The sequence below is a fragment of the Bos javanicus genome, chromosome 23, assembly GCF_032452875.1.
Source record: "Bos javanicus breed banteng chromosome 23, ARS-OSU_banteng_1.0, whole genome shotgun sequence".
Taxonomy (NCBI): Eukaryota; Metazoa; Chordata; class Mammalia; order Artiodactyla; family Bovidae; genus Bos; species Bos javanicus.
Window position 1 is genome coordinate 45,624,145 of NC_083890.1, and position 20,304 is coordinate 45,644,448.

A 20,304-nucleotide genomic window follows, 5' to 3' on the forward strand; every position below is an offset into this window, starting at 1 on the left:
CACCATACATCTGATGGCAGGAGCGCGTGCCCCAGCTGGAGCAGGTTACCCCACGCCCTGGGCTGGTAGAAACAGCGCCTTCCAGTCACGACCCCTCGGCTGTGGTACAGATGCAGTCATTTCAACTTCAGGGGCTTGTTTATCCATTCTGAAAAAATAAAATCACATCCCTCTGACCCACCAGAGCAGTGGCTTTCAATTTTTTTTTTTTTTTACTAAGACATCAATAAATATTACATTATATCACAACCCAGGGCACTCATACTGAATGAAACAAATTCCATGAAACAGTATTTAGCCTGGCTCTGTGTGATTCACTTAAAAAAAAAAATTGACCTCACTTTTTCAAAAAGCTAATAACTTTCACTGCACTGACTTTCACAGTTGACATGTCAGTTCTGACCTGACATATCAACACAGCGCTCAAGAGAGAACAATACTTTTTATTGGATATTTATTGGTTTATACCCAAGAATTCAAAAGTATTCTATGAAAAATCAGGTACAACTCAGGTCAGAATGATTTTCTCCTAGGATATAGGAACTTGTAGAGATGATACTTAAAAAAAACAACAACTGGGGTATCTGCAGCACATTGACTATGAAGATGTAAATTTAAACTCCAGTAAGCTTGCTGGAGGCGCAGTGGACAGAAGAGACCCTTTTCCACCTCTCCTAGACTGACATACTCTGGTTTCAGTTTAGTTATTAAGAATATAGTAGACTGATGATATAATCAGTATGTAGACTAAAATCAATACCAAAGGACAGTTGTCAAGGCTAAGTATTTTTTTGATTATCAAGTTTCATTTCTAAATCACTAAAGCATCTAAAAGTCGATCTTAACCATTGTGTAAAGACATTGTATTTCATTCACGGGAATTCTATGTGTGTGATGGTTTCTTTTCAGTCTAGAATACTATGAAAATTATAAGCAGCAACTACTTTTTTAAAATTAATTGATGGAAATGAAAACTCAGGTTGGTAAAAAAAAAAAAATCACTAATATTGTGCTGCCTGGTACTCTGAAACTATATTTGTGCTTTCATATAAATCCAGTGTCCTGACAAGTCATTCCAGCCAGTGTATAAGGACTTGCTAGATTCCTGGTGCTGTTCCTCTTGTCATATTCATTGATTTGCATTGATCTATCCAGATTGTTAATCCAGGACTGGGAAACCAGGCAGGAGAATTTAAATTAATTAACCCCCATATTTGCAGTGCCTTTTAGTTTATATAGTTAACCCCATCACAACCTTAAGTGGTACTTACTTATATCAGTTTTCCAGATGAGAAACAAAATTTACAAAGTAATATATGCAAGGGGACAGAGCTATTTAGGTGGTCCTCCAGCTGCACAGCCCGTCTCTTGGGCAGCTCACAGACCAGCGGCCTGGATCCTGGACCCGCCCATTGCGCTCACCTTCTGCGCGCCCCGTCCGGAGCCCTTCACGTAGGCTGGCGTTGTTCTCACACCCTGCTTCCCGCTCCTTGGCTTGTGCACTTCCTCACCTCTTGCAGCTCAATCCTTTGACCCTTAGTTGAGCCAACACAGGGCTTAGCCCTTGCTCCTTAGTTTCCTGAAACACGACTCACCCACGTGGATGATAGCACCTGTCATGAAGGTGACGGCAGGGGACCGGGGGCAGGGGGGTTCCCCGCCACAGCTCAGCACAGCAGATACCCAAAAGTGTTAGACACCCCTTGTCCCAGAAGTTCAGGAGGCTTCCTGGCCACTGGGAAAGTCCCCAGCCCAGCTCAGCCTCTTCTCATCCTGCGGGACCTTCCCCGATTCACATTCTGCAGCATCTCCTGGTTCTAGGTCCCTTCCAGGGAGATTCCATTTACCAAACTATGAAGGGCAGTACATTTTCCCTGACTCTCAAGTGCCCTGTTCAGCCATGTATGAAGGCTATAATCATATAGTCTGTCTACAACCCAAATGGCTGGAAGGTTTAGTGAAAGCAAACACATTTTCTTTCTGAAATTCTGCCTCCTGGTTAGATGGTAGTCATGACAGAGACTGCATAGCCCTGGCAAAATCGTTTTCAGAGTCCCAGCCAGTCCCGGGTGAGCCCCCTCTCTAGGTGTCTGGTGGAATCCTGCGATGATGGCACAGGAATCGGGTGAGTCACGTGAGCGCTGGGTTGTTTGTGCTCAGTTATGTCAGGGGGAACAGTGCTTGACGAAGAACGGCCGGTCCTGCCTTCCAAAGGAACGATAATGCCTCCTGTGCTCTCCTAGGTTTCTTTGGCCCCACCCTGAACAGCTTCATCCACATCCTCATGTACTCCTACTACGGGCTGTCCGTGTTCCCGTCCATGCACAAGTACCTCTGGTGGAAGAAGTACCTGACGCAGGCCCAGCTGGTAGGTCCGCCCCGCCAGCTCCGCCCCGCGGGCTGCGGCGCATGCTCGGTCCCAGCCCTGGAGGCTGGAGGGACGAGGCTGCCAGGCTCTCTCTAAAAACGGGCTTTTAAGAGTAAAACCTTGTTAAAGTGTCCTTCGTGTACGGAATGCGTCCTGTGCGTATGGAATATGCAGCTAGCTCACTCCTTGCTGTGAAATGTAGACGAATACTTTTGAAGTTACTCTGCCGAAGCGTTTCTAGCTAAATGGCCTGAGATGTTCCCCAGAGAAAATTAACGATGGCCAATTTTACACACTTGCTAACTTCTGACAAAACTCCCAGAGAGGAGAGTGGGCCCCTCGGGCGCTTTGGGGGCTGTCTCGCCCCGGGAGCAGGCTTGCAGCAGAGCCAGAGCGATCTGCCCCTGCCGCCCACAGGTGCAGTTCCTGCTCACCATCACCCACACCATGAGCGCTGTGGTCAGGCCCTGCGGCTTCCCCTTGGGCTGCCTCATCTTCCAGTCTTCTTACATGATGACGCTGGTCATCCTCTTCTTAAACTTCTACATTCAGGTACGTTTAAACTCAGTCAACAGCGAAACATGAGACTGAGCACCTGTGCGTTACGTTTTTAATTTTACCAGTTAAACGTTATGGGAGTGCAGGCTTGTTGATCAGCTCAGATAACAGAGGTGCACAGAGTCCACCCTGCAACCTGCATTCCTAACTCATCTCCCTGCACCTCCTCCACAGGAGAACTAACCCCTGTTACTGCTCTGGTGGGCATTCTGCCAAACGTTTTTCAATGCATGCCTATGAGGTTTAATCAAAAATACTATGTATTTGAATCTTGTATTTGCACCAGGCTGCCAAAGTCTCACCTCTGAAAGTTAAACACTGTGTATAGTAACACAGATCCAGGAAATCTCTATGAATGGAGGAAAACATCGACTAAATGAACCTAATGGTGAAAACCTGTTGCCATTAGCTACTGCAAGGTTGTAGACTTCCTGTTTATTTGAAAACGTTCTTTTGAAGTGAACCAGGATGCGAAGGTCACATTGACTTTTCCTTAGGTGCCATTTTCTTTTCAACAATTTACGTGGAAGGGATTTCCAAAACGCAATTTCAGAGCAACTCTGTTCTAAAGAACCGGTGGCAGCAGTGACAGCACAGGCCTCAGGCGGTCGGTTTTGAATTGCTCCTCTGTGGGCTGCGGAAATAGAAAGCTTCGTAAGAAAAATGAGAATATACAGTTCATTCAGAACAGTACTTGTGAAATTGTATTGGCTGTATTTTCTCCTGCAAACAAACAAGTGCCCACTGACTTTAGTTTGGGTTGACTTTGAGCAAATGTATGGTGGTTTTATACAGAATACGGCTGGGGGAGCAGAACTTCTGATAGCTTTTCAGCTCTTGTGTTTTGGAAATTGGACTGGCGAGGCTTTGTCTCCTGTGAGATAAAAGTTTCCTTTGAGAATTTCTAAAGAAGCAACCATTGATAGAACCAAACAAAGCCACCCCTCTCCTAAAAAAAAAATGATGAACGTTGCTGGCAGACTAAGGGAATCATCTTGGTGTTGAAACTTGAAGGAATCCATAGTCCAGCAGTGGGGAACAGTGGTGCTCAAAGCCGTAGTCAAGGTCAGCCCTGACCCTGAGTTGATACTATTCGCTTTTTTTAAAAAAGTGAGATCATATATTTTGTCTGAATAGGAAGGCTGTACCAAGACATACATCAAGCCAAAATCTCAGGTACCAGTACTTTTGAAATAACAGCACTTTTTCACTTGAATTGTATTTTTTTTTAAATTTCTATCCTTAAGTCATAGTGCATACTTGAAAGTTGCTGAGACTAGATCTTAAAAGTTCTCATCACAAGAAAAAATTCTAGTGGGATGGGAAGTGTGGTAAATCCTGTGTGTGGGATGGTAAGCTGCACGGTGTGACCACTTACCAAGCAGTGAATCATTTACAAGCATTAAATCATGTTATACACCTGAACTGATGCACTGAATTTCACTTATACCTTGATTTTTTAAAAAGACTTCAAAAAAATCATTCCCTCCATGTAAGCAACTAATGCAGAATTTGAATGCTAATCCCATAAAACAGTATATCAATACTAACCTGATGTGGGTAAGGTGAGACAGCTTTTCCTTGGAATTCATGCATTTGTCTTGTTTTTAATCAGAAGCTTAACAACCATCATTTAACAAATAAGCATTCATACTAGAAAGTTCAGTACCCAATGAAATCATGCATTGTTTTAGACCCTAAGTCACATTACAGACAAGGTTCTATTAAAGAATCCCTTTCTCTTTTTCTCTTCAACATGTACACATCCCAACAGACATACCGGAAAAAGCCAATGAAGAAAGCCATGGAAGAGGCAGGGAAAGAAGTCAAGAATGGTTTTTCCAAAGCCTACTTCAGCACAGCGAACGGAGTAATAAGCAAAAAGGCACAATAAGTGTCGCGTCTCAAAGACAAAGCATATATAATAGCCTAACAGATCCGCTTGTTTTAAAGCAAAGACTGAATTGAAAGTTATATATGTTTTAGCATAAACTAATTTCTTTTGAGTTTATAAATCATTTGTATCCGGAACGTATTAATATATTGCTGTTGGGTTGATCTGTTAACTGAATGCTTTCATCAGCAGTGAGGCGAGAACTCCGCAGAACTCAGAACCGGTGCGCCTTCTCTCCTCTCCCCACCAACCTAGCCCCCCACCCCGCCCCACCCCGCCCAGACACGGTCCCCACCACGCCTTACACACCTGCAGAGCCAGGGCACAGGGAGCGCTGTTTCTCACAGCAAGTCTGCAAATAAGTTAGTTTTGTTCAGATTAAAATGTTTAAAACAAAATGTTATTATTTCTAAATACAGGGTATGCTCTAATCTATATTTAGCAATAATTGTCAGTACACAATCGGTCCATTTGTTCCTTTAGGAATCAACCCCAGAAAATATTAAAATGGTCACATAGATGGACAACCCAGCAACCCCTTTTCTCTCTCAAGTCTGTCTTGTCTCCAGAATCTCAGATTCCCACAATTACTCCTAATTCTCAACTTAGTGACATGGTAATAGTTTTTTATTCCTTTTTTTTTATTTTGAAGAAAAATCTCCCAAACCCTCATAGCACAAGGGCTCTGGATAGGCCTAGTTCTTCTGTTTTAACTGGGTTTCCTTAGTTATTCATGCATTCACATCTACATCCTATGTTAAGGTACCCTGGGTTAGGATAACAGTGTTCATTTTAAAAGTAGGATCCGAATTTGGCTGCCTATCTCCTCTCTGAACAAGGACTCGAGCCCACTAATCTGCATCACTGGGCCCTTAGAATGATCTGTCACTGGACTATCTGTAAGTTAGAATTAATAGAGCATCGAGGGAAAAATAGATACTGACCTTGTCAACTATTTCTTATGAGCCTGCTTGAGAATATTATCCCCAAATAGCTGCTGTTTGTCTTTACAGGTTAGGTTTTTGAAAATAGGAAGAAAGAGAGGGCTATGGAAAGGTTCCAGCACTGCCCGCAGTAAAAAGCGCCAGTTTGGCAAGCCCAGCACACCCTTGCCCTGCTTGGGTAACCCGAGCCCCGCAGAGAAGCACACAGAGGAAGGCGAGAGGGACCACTCCTTTCTCCCCAAGGGCAGGGCGGTCATCTACCATTAAATTGTCCCAAGAATGGAAACAGGGTATTATCCGAAGATCTGATACAGATTTACACCCTATAAAATAATTCATACCCTGTAAAAACGAGATTTGCGCACTTTGACACTCTCTCTGCTTTCCTGCCTTACTTTAAGAAGTTTTTAGGTCGTAACATTGACATCAGAGGCTTAAATGCCCCAACACATTACAGCACAAAAGGACTTTGTCCTTTGGGGACCATTTCTGTTTTCTGAGCTTCCGTTTGAAAAAAAATTTTTTTAATGGGAAAACAAAAACACGGACTGTGGTACTGACGTGTACACTGACACTGGGCATACTGACACTTCCAACGTCTGTTTCTTGTAAACGCCCCTCGGGGTTCTGCTGCCCTGAAAGGCAACTGACCTTACCAGCCTTCACGGCGAGGGCATCGTGCCCTCCAGCCCCTCCTCTGCCAGCGGACCCATTTCTCTGGAACAGACATCTTCCATGTGATGTCCGCTTTCTCTTGGGTCTTTCTAGTCTCCTAAAGCTGTCTTGTTCTAGGGTGCTCAACCCCCTCCTTCCATCACATCATGCCTGCACAGCTCTAAGTACTGTGTCCTCCCAGAAACTCACTTTAAAACAAGGGCTCGCTTTGAGTATGACTCTCCCTGCTCCCGTAACAAAGTCCTCGACGGACTGGGGAGGAAGCCCCTTGGAGGAGCTAGACTTTGGTGCAGTTTTAGGTCTCAGAGGGGAGCTACAATGTTATCAAAATGCACTCACCGCAGGTAAAAATGAGGCTCAGAAGGCAGAGGTCACGGGTCAGCTGCTGTCTCCAGCTTCCCCTCAGTCATCAGGCCCCGGCTCTGCACTCAGCCTCGCAGCTGCAGTTCCGGAGGCTCCCGTGGGCTCCATCCCCACACGGCAAGGACAGAGGCGTCCTTCAGCCCAGGCAGACCCAGACAGCTGGAAACCGCTGATCAAAGGGGAAGCTCGGTTAGTTTACACTCTCCAGCTCGATTTGGATAGAGGCTTCAGGATGCTTACTTCTGACTTGATCTGTAATCCTAGGGAAGCTTCATGAAACACTTTATAGCCTTAAACCATTCAAGGGCTGGTTAAAAAAAAAAATACAGAGTTATGAAGTCTTAGTCACAAAAACTAAATCAGGTAACTATCTTCACCTGTTATTAAGTGTTACAATTTTAAACAAAATGTTTACTTTTAATGTGATTTTCCTAAAGCAAAGCTGTTTTTAAAAAAGTTCTGTATAATTTGTTAGGGAAAAAAAGGGAAGTTTTTCCCCCAAATAAATTTCTCCTCACTCATAAGAATGAAAACAGTTATATGAGTATGGTAAGCATATGTTTATTCCAATTTTTCAAACAAAAGAATGTTCACTTACTGGAATTAAATACAGAAATCTCAACCCATCAAAATTACATATTAAACTATTTAGACATATTGAGGGGAAAGTCCTCCCCACATTGGAGAGGTATTTTTAAGGCAAAAGGTTACTATGATGGACAGAACTTCATTTCTTGTGTAAGAAACCAGTCTAGTTCTTTCCAGTATTTCCATTTCATTTTATGTTTCTGGGGACTTCCTTATTTGGAAAATAAGGATAGCACTTTTTTGATTTTCCTTGGAAAACACTTATATCTTAAGAACATAGTATCATGACTGAGGTGGCCAGGGAGGCAGGAGAAGCCATTTTTTCCTTGTAGATAAAAAGCATCTGTATGATTGTTGTATAATAAATTGATTTTTACACTAAAGTATGTCATGATTCCTTTTATTCGGTTCAAAGAAGTTAAAAAGTGTTCTGCATGCTATTCCAAATGACCTATTACTCAGGAATTTTTTTTAACAAAGTTATATTTTAGCAATTAATTTTGGAGGTGTAATTCATTTCAGTAAGCAGTGGGCTTTTATATAACAGTGTCACCTTTATGCAGTGTTCATATACCAAGTTAAACTCTTTCAGAAAACGGTCATTCGTAAGGAAAAGTTAAGAGTAGACTAGCAGAGAGGATATGGTGGTGGTAATGGTAGAGTCTACCTGCCGATGCAGAAGATGTAAGAGATGCAGGTTCAATCCCTGGGTCAGGAAGATCCCCCGGAGAAGAGCATGGCAACCCACTCCAGTATTCTTGCCTGGAAAATTTCATGGACAGAGGAACCTGGCGGGCTCCAGTCATGGGTCACAAAGAGTCGGACACAACTGAAGCGACTTAGCGTTCTGCACAGCAAGCAGAGGATAGAAAGGTTATAACAAAAACAGCTACACAGCACGACCCAGGGGACAGTGCAGGACTGGCTGAAGAGGCTAGGCTGGGCACAAGCAACGTGCAGCCACGCTCCAGCCCTGGGCACTCTCTTCGCAGGGTCAGGCAGACAGGAGGCCGCTGCAGCAGCTCAGGAGTGGGTCTGAAGCCTGAGGCAGACTTAAGGTCGTGGGGCAGATCACAGACTGGCCTAGTGTCGGTGTAGAGAGAAGAGGTTTAATGTGACGTTGATAGCAATGCGCAGAATGGTACAAGAGAGCTCCAAGTCTGCTTAGGAAGTGGCTTAAATTCCTGGACAGTAACAAGGATGGGGCAGAATATCCTGAAGAGCAGGAGCGGAGGAGAGTGGGAGGTGGCCCTGGAGAGCGGAAACTTCACCTCACCTCCCCATCACCTCCTGGGGTTTCCTTACCTTAAACAGTGGGTGCAACCCGTTCATTAAAAGCCTAATAACTTGTTGCAAATTAAAAGCTGCTTGTACATGACAAACGTTCACCTAAGTAAGTTTCAGTTTCTCAGTATAAAGAGAAATTCAATGTGTTTTTATTATTCAGTTTATTATTACCACTTAAATTTATTATTTAGGATTTCTTCAAAATCAAATTATATTCACATTAAAGAAGAATTCTAAAAATAAAAAATAAAGGGTTCTACTCCAGGGCAAGTTAAAATAATAATCACTCTTACAACACCTAAACGACACTCACCTAAAATATCCCTTGACCTTCAGTAACACATGACTTTCAGTCATGGGTAGGTGGGGGAGCAAAAGCTATCGATTTGTAGGTCATTTTTCTGTCTTGAGAGGCAGCACTCAGGAAACACTGGGATGACACCAGGAGGACAAGCAGATGTGAAAGTCAAACCCTCACTGAGCACTTCGTGAATCAGTCAGTTTGGCTCTTGGAAGCAACCCACTGGGAGCCCATTATAACCCTGTGTGTGTGTCCCCAGCTGCTAAGTCATGTCCAACCCTTTGCAACCCCATGGACTGCAGCCCGCCAGGCTCCTCTGTCCATGGGACTCTCCAGGCAGGAGCACCACAGTGGGTTGCCACTTCCTCCTGCAGGGGAACGAACCCACGTCTCCTGCATTGGCAGGCAGCTTCTTTACTCCTGAGCCACGTGGGAAGCCCCGTTATGACCCCATCTGAAGCCAGATCCCATCTGACAGTGCAGCCGGGCTTCAGCAGGCACAGCCACCCTCCAGCCCTGGCAGGTACCTTGGCATCTGCACGCACCAGTCTGACCCTGAGATGGGAGCTGTGCTCTTGTGTGACCAGTTACCACCACTCATCCTCTTACATTCGGCCTGTTCACCCAGGTGACCCCCGAAGGCATCTGCATTTGTGACACCTGAGCACTGAAGAACAAAAGGAAAAATTCTGCACGGTTTTGCCTAGACCGAGTTCACACATTTCAAGGGAAATGAACTTCACTTTCCTGTTGACTGTGACCCTAATGATAAATATCACAAGTTGCAAATTTCTCTCAAAGTTTAGGCACTGTCCCAAAGATGGTCTGTGTACAGAGCTAGCCTTTATTTTTTAAGTCCAGTTTAATCCTATGAGCCTTGATAAACTCTGGAAATAGTCATGTTCAATTGCAAAATTCATTAAATCTACCTTCCCAGTGCTGTATGTTATTATGGTGATACAGAAGTGACCCAGATGAAATATTTGCCCTTCCGAGTTCATAGTCTTGTAAAACAAATGGAGAAACATGTAAAATAATAGAAATATGGAAAACTACTTACCAAGAAAACTTTTCCAAAGGAGACAGTGTCTGGGCTTAGCTTTAATGGGTGAGGAATTTTCCAATGAGACAGGGAGGGAACTTTGTCCCAGCAAATCCCAGAGGTTAAACACCTAGGATTTTACCAGGACTCACCATCCTTCCACAATGAGGAGGCACTTCTCCAGTGCCCCCCATGTGGCTGGCATTGTACCAGGGCTTTGGAATAAAGTAGTGAAGAGATCAAACAGGGTCTCTGCTCAAAGAGCTCAGGTTCTGGGTGGAAGATGGGAGGTTGAAGAGGGAGGGGACATATGTATGTATCTATGGCTGATTCATGTGGATGTATGGCAGAAACCAACACAATATTATAAAGCAATTATCCTTCAATTAAAAAAAGAAAGAAAGAAGGGCTCACAACCAGTGAGTACCTGCTAGAGGAAAACAGGGGTTACCGCAAAACTGCAAGAACATGCTGTTGGTGCTGTTCCAGGTGTCAGGATTCGGTCTCCCCGTGTCCCGTGGGGAACCAAAGCCGAATGCTGAGACCACTGTTTGCACCTGATTCGGCTCCCAACACCACTCTGCTACTCCTGGCTCGAGCAGAACGACCCAGACAGCTGAAACGCCGTCACCACGGGTGAACAAGCGCACTTTGGGAGTCTATTTGAAGTTTTCCCTTCTTTTGGTAACAACTGCACTGTGTATTCGGGTGCAAGCTGAGCAGCAGAACCGCTAGGTGACAGCCACGTAAATCCCCCAGAACCTGACCTCACACAGCTGCGGGAATGAAGGAGGAGCCTTGGGAAGGTGGCTGTCATCAGGTGTGATGTGGGCGTTCAGAATGCACACCGCAGACATTCGGGAAGAGAATATGGACCTGGGGTGGGGAAGACCGAGAACGAGCCTGAGCTGCAGCCCACGCAGACAGACAGGTGCCTCTGATCTCGGTGGTGAAGGTGACCTGCGGAAGCCAAGGCCTGTGTTCCAGAGCCCTGCACACACCTGGCCCAGGAGGAGGAGCTGATAGACTGCTGGGGAAGCGGAGCAGCTGCAGGGCCAGCACGTGCCTCAGGGGGAGCCTGCGGACAGGCCATGAGGCAGGCATGCAAACCAAGCCCAGTCCTCTGCCCGCAAGCCTCCCCCTGGACCCCCCGCTGTGGCCACTCTCACCAGAAAGGTACAGGGGCACGAGTCGCCCTGCCCAAGTCAACAGGTCGCAAAGCCACCATGTCCTGTGGCGACAATCGAAAGTGCCGTGCACGTAGAGAAAGATCCAGCAACCCCAGCTTAGCTTACCTGAATTCCCAGCAAGAGAGGTCTCAGTCAACAGTGGCCAGTCCTCCGGATCCGAGACGGTGTCTGCTTCTGCTTCTCTATTATCTGGTCAGTAGTAACAACCGTATCATAAACGGGAGAATCAAACCATTCAAGGACCAGAAACGTAAGCGCTCAGCCAAGGACAGCTGGGCCTCCGCCTCAACAGATCCCAGTTCATGTGGAAACAAGTTTCTCCAGCTTTCCTTGACCCAAGGCAAAGCCGAGGTTTTTTGTTTTGTTTTGTTTGTATCTTAATTAGCATACTCATTTTCTAAAAGCATCAGAATGCTGAACTGACACCTATTGTCCATATGTTCTAACCACTCTGACCCCCTTACACTTTCCTGTCACACACAGACACATTCACAGACACAGACACACACACACACACACACACACACACACATACCTTGCATTCCGTAGGCTCCTGGGAGAGGTCTCAACTACACTGGATTGGAGACCTGTATTAGTCAGGATTCTCCAGAGAAAGACAACCAATAGCACATAGATATAAATATCTTGATGTACAATTTATATGTGTATATAACATATAAACATATATATAACATATACACATATAAATTGTATATAAAGAGAGAGAGGGAGATATCATTCAGCAGTTGGCTCCCAAAATTGTGAGAGCTGGCCAGTGTGAAATCTGCAGGGCTGGCCATCAGACTGGAAACTCAGGCAGGGTTTCTAGGCTGTAATCTTGAAACAGAATCGCTTCTTTCAGCAACCTCAGTCTTGACTCTTAAAATCTTCAACTGATTAGGCGAGGCCCACCCACTTTATGGCAGGTAATCTGCTTTACTCAAAGTCTACTGATTTAAATGTTAATCATATCTTTAAAAAAGAAGCTATTAAATAAGTGCTCTGATACTCTTATAGCTTACAATATACTAAAACATAGCTCATTAAAAAATTCAAGGAAAATGACAAATTGGGATTATAAAGACTGTTTTAGGCATATTAAACTATAACTAAGCTATATTATATAACAATTATATACTGTATAATCTGGCCTTCAGTGTACAGTCTTTAACTGCAGTTATCCAATCATGTTCCTTATAGATGGGCTTAGTTTATGTAGGTTTCATTTTTCTAAAATAAATCCAGTCAGCTGTATATACAACTCCACGCACCAGACTTTATTAGAGCATTTAGTAATTATCAAAAGATGAATATTTCTCCTCTGCTAAAGCTGGAAGTTTTGTTAAAGTTCCAGAGAAACCAGAATATCTGCCAAACAGAAGAAGAACTATTTCAAAATACAACACTGTTTTCATCTGAGCTCTTTTCATCCCAAAGCAAGCTCTCCCTTAAAGAGACACGCTAAGTGGTATATACACACAGATGCTGAGGTTTCCCTTCTCCAAATAACTTGAAGCTGCTTCTCAAAAATCAATTTTACTTTCAAAAATTAAAAAAAAAAGGGCACCATCACTCCAAGTTGCTAAACATCCTGAACTTCTTATTTTCTGACCAAATTTAAATACAAAAGGTAAACCTTTGTGACCAAATGGACAAACGACCAACATATTTCAGTCTATCCCGACTTGGCAGGTCTCAGGAACTCCACTTGCTCTGAACGTGCACAGAGCACTAAGGCACAGCCTGTGTGGCCGGAGGCTGCTTTGTCTCCTCCCCGTGGCTCAGGCTGGTGGAAAGGGAACAGGAGAACAGCTGTTAGTGAAGCCTGAACCATCCCCCTCCTAGGCCCTAGAACTCAGGGAGCCAACGTGAATGTCACTCCCTGTCTGTTATTAACTCCCTGTCATCGGCTACCTCCCTAACTCAGATAATAACTTAGCTCCACTGGGAGCTAAAGTCACTGCACTGGGGGGAACTGCCCAGGGTCAAAATCACTCTCAAAAATCTCTTAAACGTGCTGCTTTCAAGACTCACATATCATCTCTCCACAGTCTAATGCATGATTTTTTTTTTTCCTTTGGTGTTGGAGAAAAGACAGCTATTTCTTGGAGGGAGGGCCAGTTAAAGTGGCTGGTCTGACCTTTGGGAAAATGCCCATTGTTAATAAGCAGACTGAGTCCAGTTGGAGGTTCACAAAACAAGAGGTGGGTAGGGCCCATATTCTCCCATCCTAAAGCAAACACTAGGGCATGTGCTCATTGAGAAGAACAGACAGAATCACCTCTGAGATTTATTTCTCAATCTTCTCCTGCATTCAGCACATACAATTTAATTTGGGCATGACAGACATTGCTGGTTACCTACCCAACATCTATACTCCCCTTTCTCCTTATTAACAGAACCCTACTTTGCGGGAGGACAGTAACAAGCTCAGCTTAAATCTGTAGCCCCAGATTCCCTTGTAACTAACAAGCTTCATGTGATTCGGTTCCGGCCAATAATATGGAGACAAAAGTCTACTGATTCAGCTTCCATGAAAACTATTTCCCTAATTTTTTAAAAAGAAAAGAGAGTCTACTGGCACACATCTTTTACCAAATCCTTCACCATCTGCCTGCCCCTCCCTGCCTGGAGAGCAGATGTGCTTGAAGGTAGAGCTGCTGTTCTGTGACCATGAAACCCAAAGCCAAAGGAAAGATAACAGAGCAGGAAGTGAAAACAACCTGCGTCCCTAACTAGCACTCAAAGCTGCCGTACCAGCCTTGGATGGGTTTCCCCAATGACTCAGCCAGAGAAGAATCTGCCTGCAAGGCAGGAGACACAGGAGATACAGGTTTGATCCTTGGGTTGGAAAGATCTCCTGGAGAAGGAAACGGCAACCCACTCCAGTATTCTTGCCCTGGAGAATCCCATGGACAGAGGAGCTTAGCGGGCCATGGGGGTCTCAAAGAGTCAGACGTGACTGAGCTCAGCACCAGCCTTGGACAAAATCTCTCTGGGCTACTGCTCACAGGATTCAAACAAAACCTCTATTTGGTTCAGCTTCTGGAGTCTGATTTCTCTTATACATGACTGATCATAACACATACATTTAATTTGCATTAGATCCAATTCCCCACTAGGGCTGGAATTCTAATATACTTAGCCCAGATTAGGCTTTTATCCATATCCTCTTTTAGTACTATTTTGACTTGGAGATTTTGTTATTTTTGTTTTCCCCCAAATAAAACTGTAATGTTTCCCTGATACTGAAAGTCATTCAAGATACAGTTACAAGGGTATTCACTAAGATTTGTTTGTGATAATTTAAAATAATCTGAATGCTCATCAACACTAAATCAAATGTGAAAGTATAATAGACCCATAAACTAGAACAGCTACAGTTATTTTAAAAATTAGCAGATCCTTATTATTGACTTGGAAAGAAATCCTACTTCTGTTACTGAGAGAACAAAGGAAGAACAATGCACATAAAATTTAGTATGTCATTTATGTTACTTAAAATACACATACTGAAACTTATCAAGATGTTTGTATATATTCTTATGTAAACATAGAAACATAGCTGAGCACCGAGAAATTGATGCTTTTAAACTGTGGTGTTGGAGAAGACTCTTGAGAGTCCCTTGGACTGCAAGGAGATCCAACCAGTCCATCCTAAAGGAAATCAGTCCTGAATATTCATTGGAAGAACTGATGCTGAAGCTGAAACTCCAATACTTTGGCCACCTGATGCGAAGAACTGACTCACTGGAAAAGACCCTGATGCTGGGAAAGACTGAAGGCGGGAGGAGAAGGGGATGATAGAGGATGAGATGGTTGGATGGCATCACCAACTCGATGGACGTGAGTTTGAGTAAGCTCCAGGAGTTGGTAATGGACAGGAAGCCTGGCATGCTGCAGTCCATGGGGTCACAAAGAGTTGGACACGACTGAGCAACTGAACTGAAACAGAAAAAAAATCAAGAAGAATATATACTAAAGAGATAGTTCTCTCTGGATCATAAAAAAGAGGGAAGGTTAGGGAGAGAGGAAAATTCACTTACTTGATAAATGTTATGTTGTTTGAGTTTATTACACAAGAGTCATTTATGAAAGTGAAACTGTTAGTAGCTCAGTTGTGTCCAACTCTTTGCGACCCTATGGACTGTAGCCCGTCAGACTGCTGCATGAATTCTTCAGGCAAAAGTACTGGAGTGGATTGCCATTCCCTGCTCCAGGGGATCTTCCTGACCCAGGGATCAAACCCAGGTCTCCTGCAGTGCAGGGTGGACTCCTTACCATCTTAGTCACCAGGGAAGCCCAAAGTCATTTATATCTTGCACTACATCTAAAAAAATACAGAACAGCCTAAGTTAGAAAAGTCAAGTCACCTAAAATGTCACCACACAGAAATAACCATGGTTGACATTTTGATGAAAATCTCCTAGAATCCAGACCTCTCACTACATATGCATGCGCACACATCTTCTCACCCCCTGCAACACCACCCCCTCCTCGCACCATCCTCTCGCCCTCTTCTGCTGGCTTCCTCTCCCTTACCAAACTTCAGCTCCCTGGAGCATCCCGAGGATTCTGTCCTGGAACAACTTCTCTCTGTAACTGGTCCCTAAGTCAACTCATCCGGTCTCATTGTCAGACCCTCCACCATGAGTTTCAGTCTTGACTATCCGGTTACCCACTTGAGAGCTCCATTCAGATGCTGAAACCACAAATCTAATGTACACTCACACCCAGCCTTTAAGATCCAGCCACACCCCTTTCCTTCTCTCTCCACCAATAAAAGCAGAACTTTCCCAGTCTACACACACACACACACACACACAAACACACACATACACACACACCCCACTACCAGCAGTTCCCAAAGTGTGAGCCTTTGGGATGTCTAAGTTTTCAAAGATTCTGTGAGGTCAAAACTATTCTGGTAATACTGTGATGAAAACTAGCACAAAATTTGCTTCCTTCATTCCTACTCTCTCTACAAACATACAGTGGAGTTTTTCAGAGCCTACCTGATGTGTGGTGTCATGATGGATGGAATTCAGAAGCAGATATAGAGGCCCTTATTAAGGCAGACTGTGTGGATCACAACAAATTGTGGAAAATTCTTAAAGAGATGAGAAAACCAGACCACCTGACTTGCCTCCTGAGAAACTTGTACAGAGATCAAGAAGCAACAGTTAGAACTGGACATGGAACAACAGACTGGTTCCAAATAGGAAAAGGAGTACGTCAAGGCTGTATATTGTCACCCTGCTTATTTAACTTCTATGCAGAGTACATCATGAGAAATGCTGAGCTGAGGAAGCACAAGCTGGAATCAAGACTGCCGGGAGAAATATCAATAACCTCAGATATGCAGATAACACCACCCTTATGGCAGAAAGTGAAGAAGAACTAAAGAGCCTCTTGATGAAAGCAAAAGAGGAGAGTGAAAAAGCTGGCTTAAAACTCAACATTCAGAAAACTAAGATCATGGCATCTGGTCCCATCACCTCATGGCAAATAGATGGGGAAACAATGGAAATAGTGACATTATTTTCTTGGGCTCCAAAATCACTGCAGATGGTGACTGCAGTTATGAAATTAAAAGATGCTTGCTCCTTGGAAGAAAAGCTATGACCAACCTAGACAGCATATTAAAAAGCAGAGACATTACTTTGCCAACAAAGGTCCATCTAGTCAAAGCTATGGTTTTTCCAGTAGTCATGTATGGATGTGAAAGTTGGACTATAAAGAAAGCTGAGCACCAAAGAATTGATGCTTTTGAACTGTGGTGTTGGAGAAGACTCTTGAGAGTCCCTTGGACTGCAAGGAGATCCAACCAGTCCATCCTAAAGGAGATCAGTCCTGGGTGTTCATTGGAAGGACTGATACTGAAGCCCAAGCTCCAATACTTTGGCCACCTGATGCGAAGAACTGACTCACTGGAAAAGGCCCTGATGCTGGGAAAGACTGAACAGAGGATGAGATGGTTGGATGGCATCACCGAGTTGATGGACATGAGTTTGAGTAAACTCTGAGGGTTGGTGATGCACAGGGAAGCCTGGTGTGCTGCAGTCTATGGGGTCGCAAAGAGTCGGATATGACTGAGCGACTGAACTGATTAAGGCAGACATTAGAGATCTGCAAAAGCACAAAACACTAATCTTCTCATAGTTCTTGTTTTGAAAAGTCTGGTTATTTTTCATAAAAATCTGTTATTTATATCAATAGGTAAACATTTATTACTGTTCTTTTAATTTTTTAAATCTACTTATTTTTAATCGAAGGAAAATTGCTTTACCATATTGTGCTGGTTTCTGCCATACATCAACAATTACTGTTCTTTTTAAAGGAACACATTTCAAAAACTGTCTCAGAATATTTCCTACATGACAATAAATATACTATTTTAAAATTTAAAAAAAACTCAGTCTCAATTTTTAACATGGAACATATTCACAGACAGCTGACAAGGCCAAAGCTTTCTGGGGATCCTCAATAAATTTTAAAAGTGTTAAGAGATCTTAATTCCAACCAGCTTGAGAACCATTCTTAACAACCATGGGCATTTAGTGAAGAGATCTGAAATGGCTATCCACTATCATCATGCGTAATGAACAGTGCACGGAGTGGGATGTGTGTTTGGAAGAACTTTGGAAATCTAGAGGCTACACTGTCAATGTTATTTCTTGTATTAACTGAGAAAACAGTAGGATGGCTAATTCAAACGCTGACAGTTTTTGTTCTGGTTTGAAATACCTGATATGATCAGAATAATATCCTTTTTGAAACCACATGACAGATTTCTGTGACAAAAGCTGATTCTTATGTGATAGAGAAGGCTTTAGCTACTGTAAATTTATATAGGGATCCCTTTTGATTCAAGAAAGAAAAAAAACACTAGAATTCCCCCAGGGCACAAGCACCAGAGTAAAGGACTTCACTATCCATTTGCCCACTTCCTCCCCTCTAGAAAGAGGAAACGATTCCAAATGGACAGAAGCAGCAGCCTCAGAATGGACATGGGCTAACCACAGTGAGAGGAACACCCAACGAGATAAACCCACATGTTGTTTTAAAATGTATACATACATGTTTAAAACTGAACTCTCCTGGTGGTCCAGTGGTTAAGAATCCGCCTGCCAATGCAGGGGACGCAGGTTCGATCCCTGGTCCGGGAAGATTCCCACATACCTCGGGGGCACCTGAGTCCGTGCACCGCAACTCCTGAGCCTACACTCGACAACTACGGAAGCCCGCACGCCTAGAGCCCTGCTCTGCAACGAGAAAGCCGCTGCAATGAGAAGCCTGTGCCCTGCAACAAAGAGCAGCCTTCCCTCACCGCAACTAGAGAGACTTTGGTGCAGCAACAAAGACCCAGCGCAGCCAAAAATAAACCACGTAAATAAAATTGAAAAAAAAAAAAATGTCTACATATACTACATATATAAGGTGTGTAGAATGTACTCTATCAAGTACACAGTTCAGTTTAACTGAAAATGAACTGTTCACTCAGGAACCTCGATATTTTTCTCAAAATCTGTTTTAATTTTTTAAAATCTTGCTTAAAAAAAAACAATGTGTATCCAAAAAAAAAAAAAAATGAAGTTTTCATGATCCTTTTTATGCTTTTCAAAATGTATATGTCTTGATGGGTATTGTAAGCCATACTCTATGCCCAGGGAGTCCCACAGAAGCAGCTGGCTAGAAAAGATGCAGCTAATTAGCTACCTAAGTAAGGTTTTACTAACATCAACCACTCATGCTTTAGCTAAATACCTCCTACTTCAACGAAGATACTTCTAGGAAAGATCCTTGTTAAAAAACAAACAAAATACCTCTGCAGCTGCAGTTCACAGAATGATTTCAGGTCAGCTGACTGCTTCCCCCAAAATTCCTAAAATTGAACAAGAGGTGGGTTGGTTGAAGTGGTTGACAGTTTTTCTACACCAGAACACATCCTCTTAAGTCACAGAGAATGTTCCAAACAAAAACAACTTACCAGAACATCGTCCTCAAGGCGTTGAAGAACCTCGAAATCCTTGTCAAGATTGCTCAGCTCTTGAAGAACAAAACTGTGAAACTGTTCCAGTTTATTCAGTCTGAGAAAAAACAAGAGCAACAAATTTCACCAGACCGCTGGATGTGACAAAGACATCTCTAATCTTATTGCAAAGATACTCCATATTTTTCTCTAGATGTTTCTCGTCTTAAGAATATACATCTCCTTTCTCTTCTTTCCCCTTGGAAATGTTCTTTTGAGGAATCACAATTCCATAAACTTGCGTTGAAACCCAACACTTACCTGCGATGATGTATCTGGTTTAAAAGTTCTATCAGGCAATCTGGTACTTCCTTTGCATTTTTTGAATAAAGTGGGCTCCTTCTGTACCTAATCTAAACCATAACAACAACAAAATGAGCACATCCGGGTTAAACAGAACTACATAAATTGGATGTAGTCTTCATATTAAAAAGATGTTGCCCGCACATAATATTCACAGCAAACATCACTAAAGCACTGTGCATTTCATATATTACTTCAGGTTTGATATCAATAAAGGACAATAAGCTAAAATAGGAAAACGTGTATTCATGCCACGGATACACATATTGAGTATCACAAACAAATTTCCATTATAAACCAGCTTACATTAGTATTGCAGAAAATAAGACTGGAGATCTTTCAAGTTAGTTCAATGAATATACGTTAGGGTGAGATCGTAAGTACTTTTCTCAAATGTGCTAACAAATAATTCCTTAGGGATTTATAAACAGTAGGGAAATGGACAGGACACAAATGGTTTCAAAGTCCTCTTGCAGACAAGGTTCTGTGACATCCTGCACGTGTGGCGTCTCGAAGATTTGCCCTAGTCAGCTGACCACCCACACCCAGTCCACCTGCGTCTCCGTCCCAGACGCCTCTCTCATCCCCACAGTCCCCTGGTCCTCCCTTCCTTGTCTATCGCTGTGACCAAATCAATGCTTCCCGCTTGTCCAGTTTTCTGAGACTGCAATCAACAAAAACCAAAGCCTTTCCATACAGGTCCATCTGGTCCCATGAGAGCAAATGGACATGGAATAGCTGCCGTGGTTTAAGCTGGGG

General features: G+C 43.4%; 2 protein-coding genes across 2 annotated transcripts in view; one reads left to right on the top strand and one right to left on the bottom strand.

Moving 5' to 3' along the window:
* The window catches only part of ELOVL2 (ELOVL fatty acid elongase 2), a 49,090-nt gene extending 41,317 nt beyond the window's left edge, over window positions 1–7,773 (top strand). The window contains exons 6-8 of the mRNA XM_061398874.1: window positions 2,244–2,368; window positions 2,786–2,920; window positions 4,701–7,773. Of these exons, the coding sequence (XP_061254858.1) occupies window positions 2,244–2,368; window positions 2,786–2,920; window positions 4,701–4,820 (380 nt within the window). The 3' untranslated portion in view covers window positions 4,821–7,773. The remainder of the gene's footprint in view (window positions 1–2,243; window positions 2,369–2,785; window positions 2,921–4,700) is intronic.
* Window positions 7,774–10,780: 3,007 nt separating this feature from the next.
* Window positions 10,781–20,304, bottom strand: part of SYCP2L (synaptonemal complex protein 2 like) — a 65,561-nt gene continuing 56,037 nt past the window's right edge. Inside the window, exons 30-33 of the mRNA XM_061397757.1 lie at window positions 19,504–19,595; window positions 19,201–19,300; window positions 19,037–19,095; window positions 10,781–12,996 (exon numbers count right to left, since the gene is read on the bottom strand). Coding sequence (XP_061253741.1) covers window positions 12,942–12,996; window positions 19,037–19,095; window positions 19,201–19,300; window positions 19,504–19,595 — 306 coding nt within the window. The 3' untranslated portion in view covers window positions 10,781–12,941. The remainder of the gene's footprint in view (window positions 12,997–19,036; window positions 19,096–19,200; window positions 19,301–19,503; window positions 19,596–20,304) is intronic.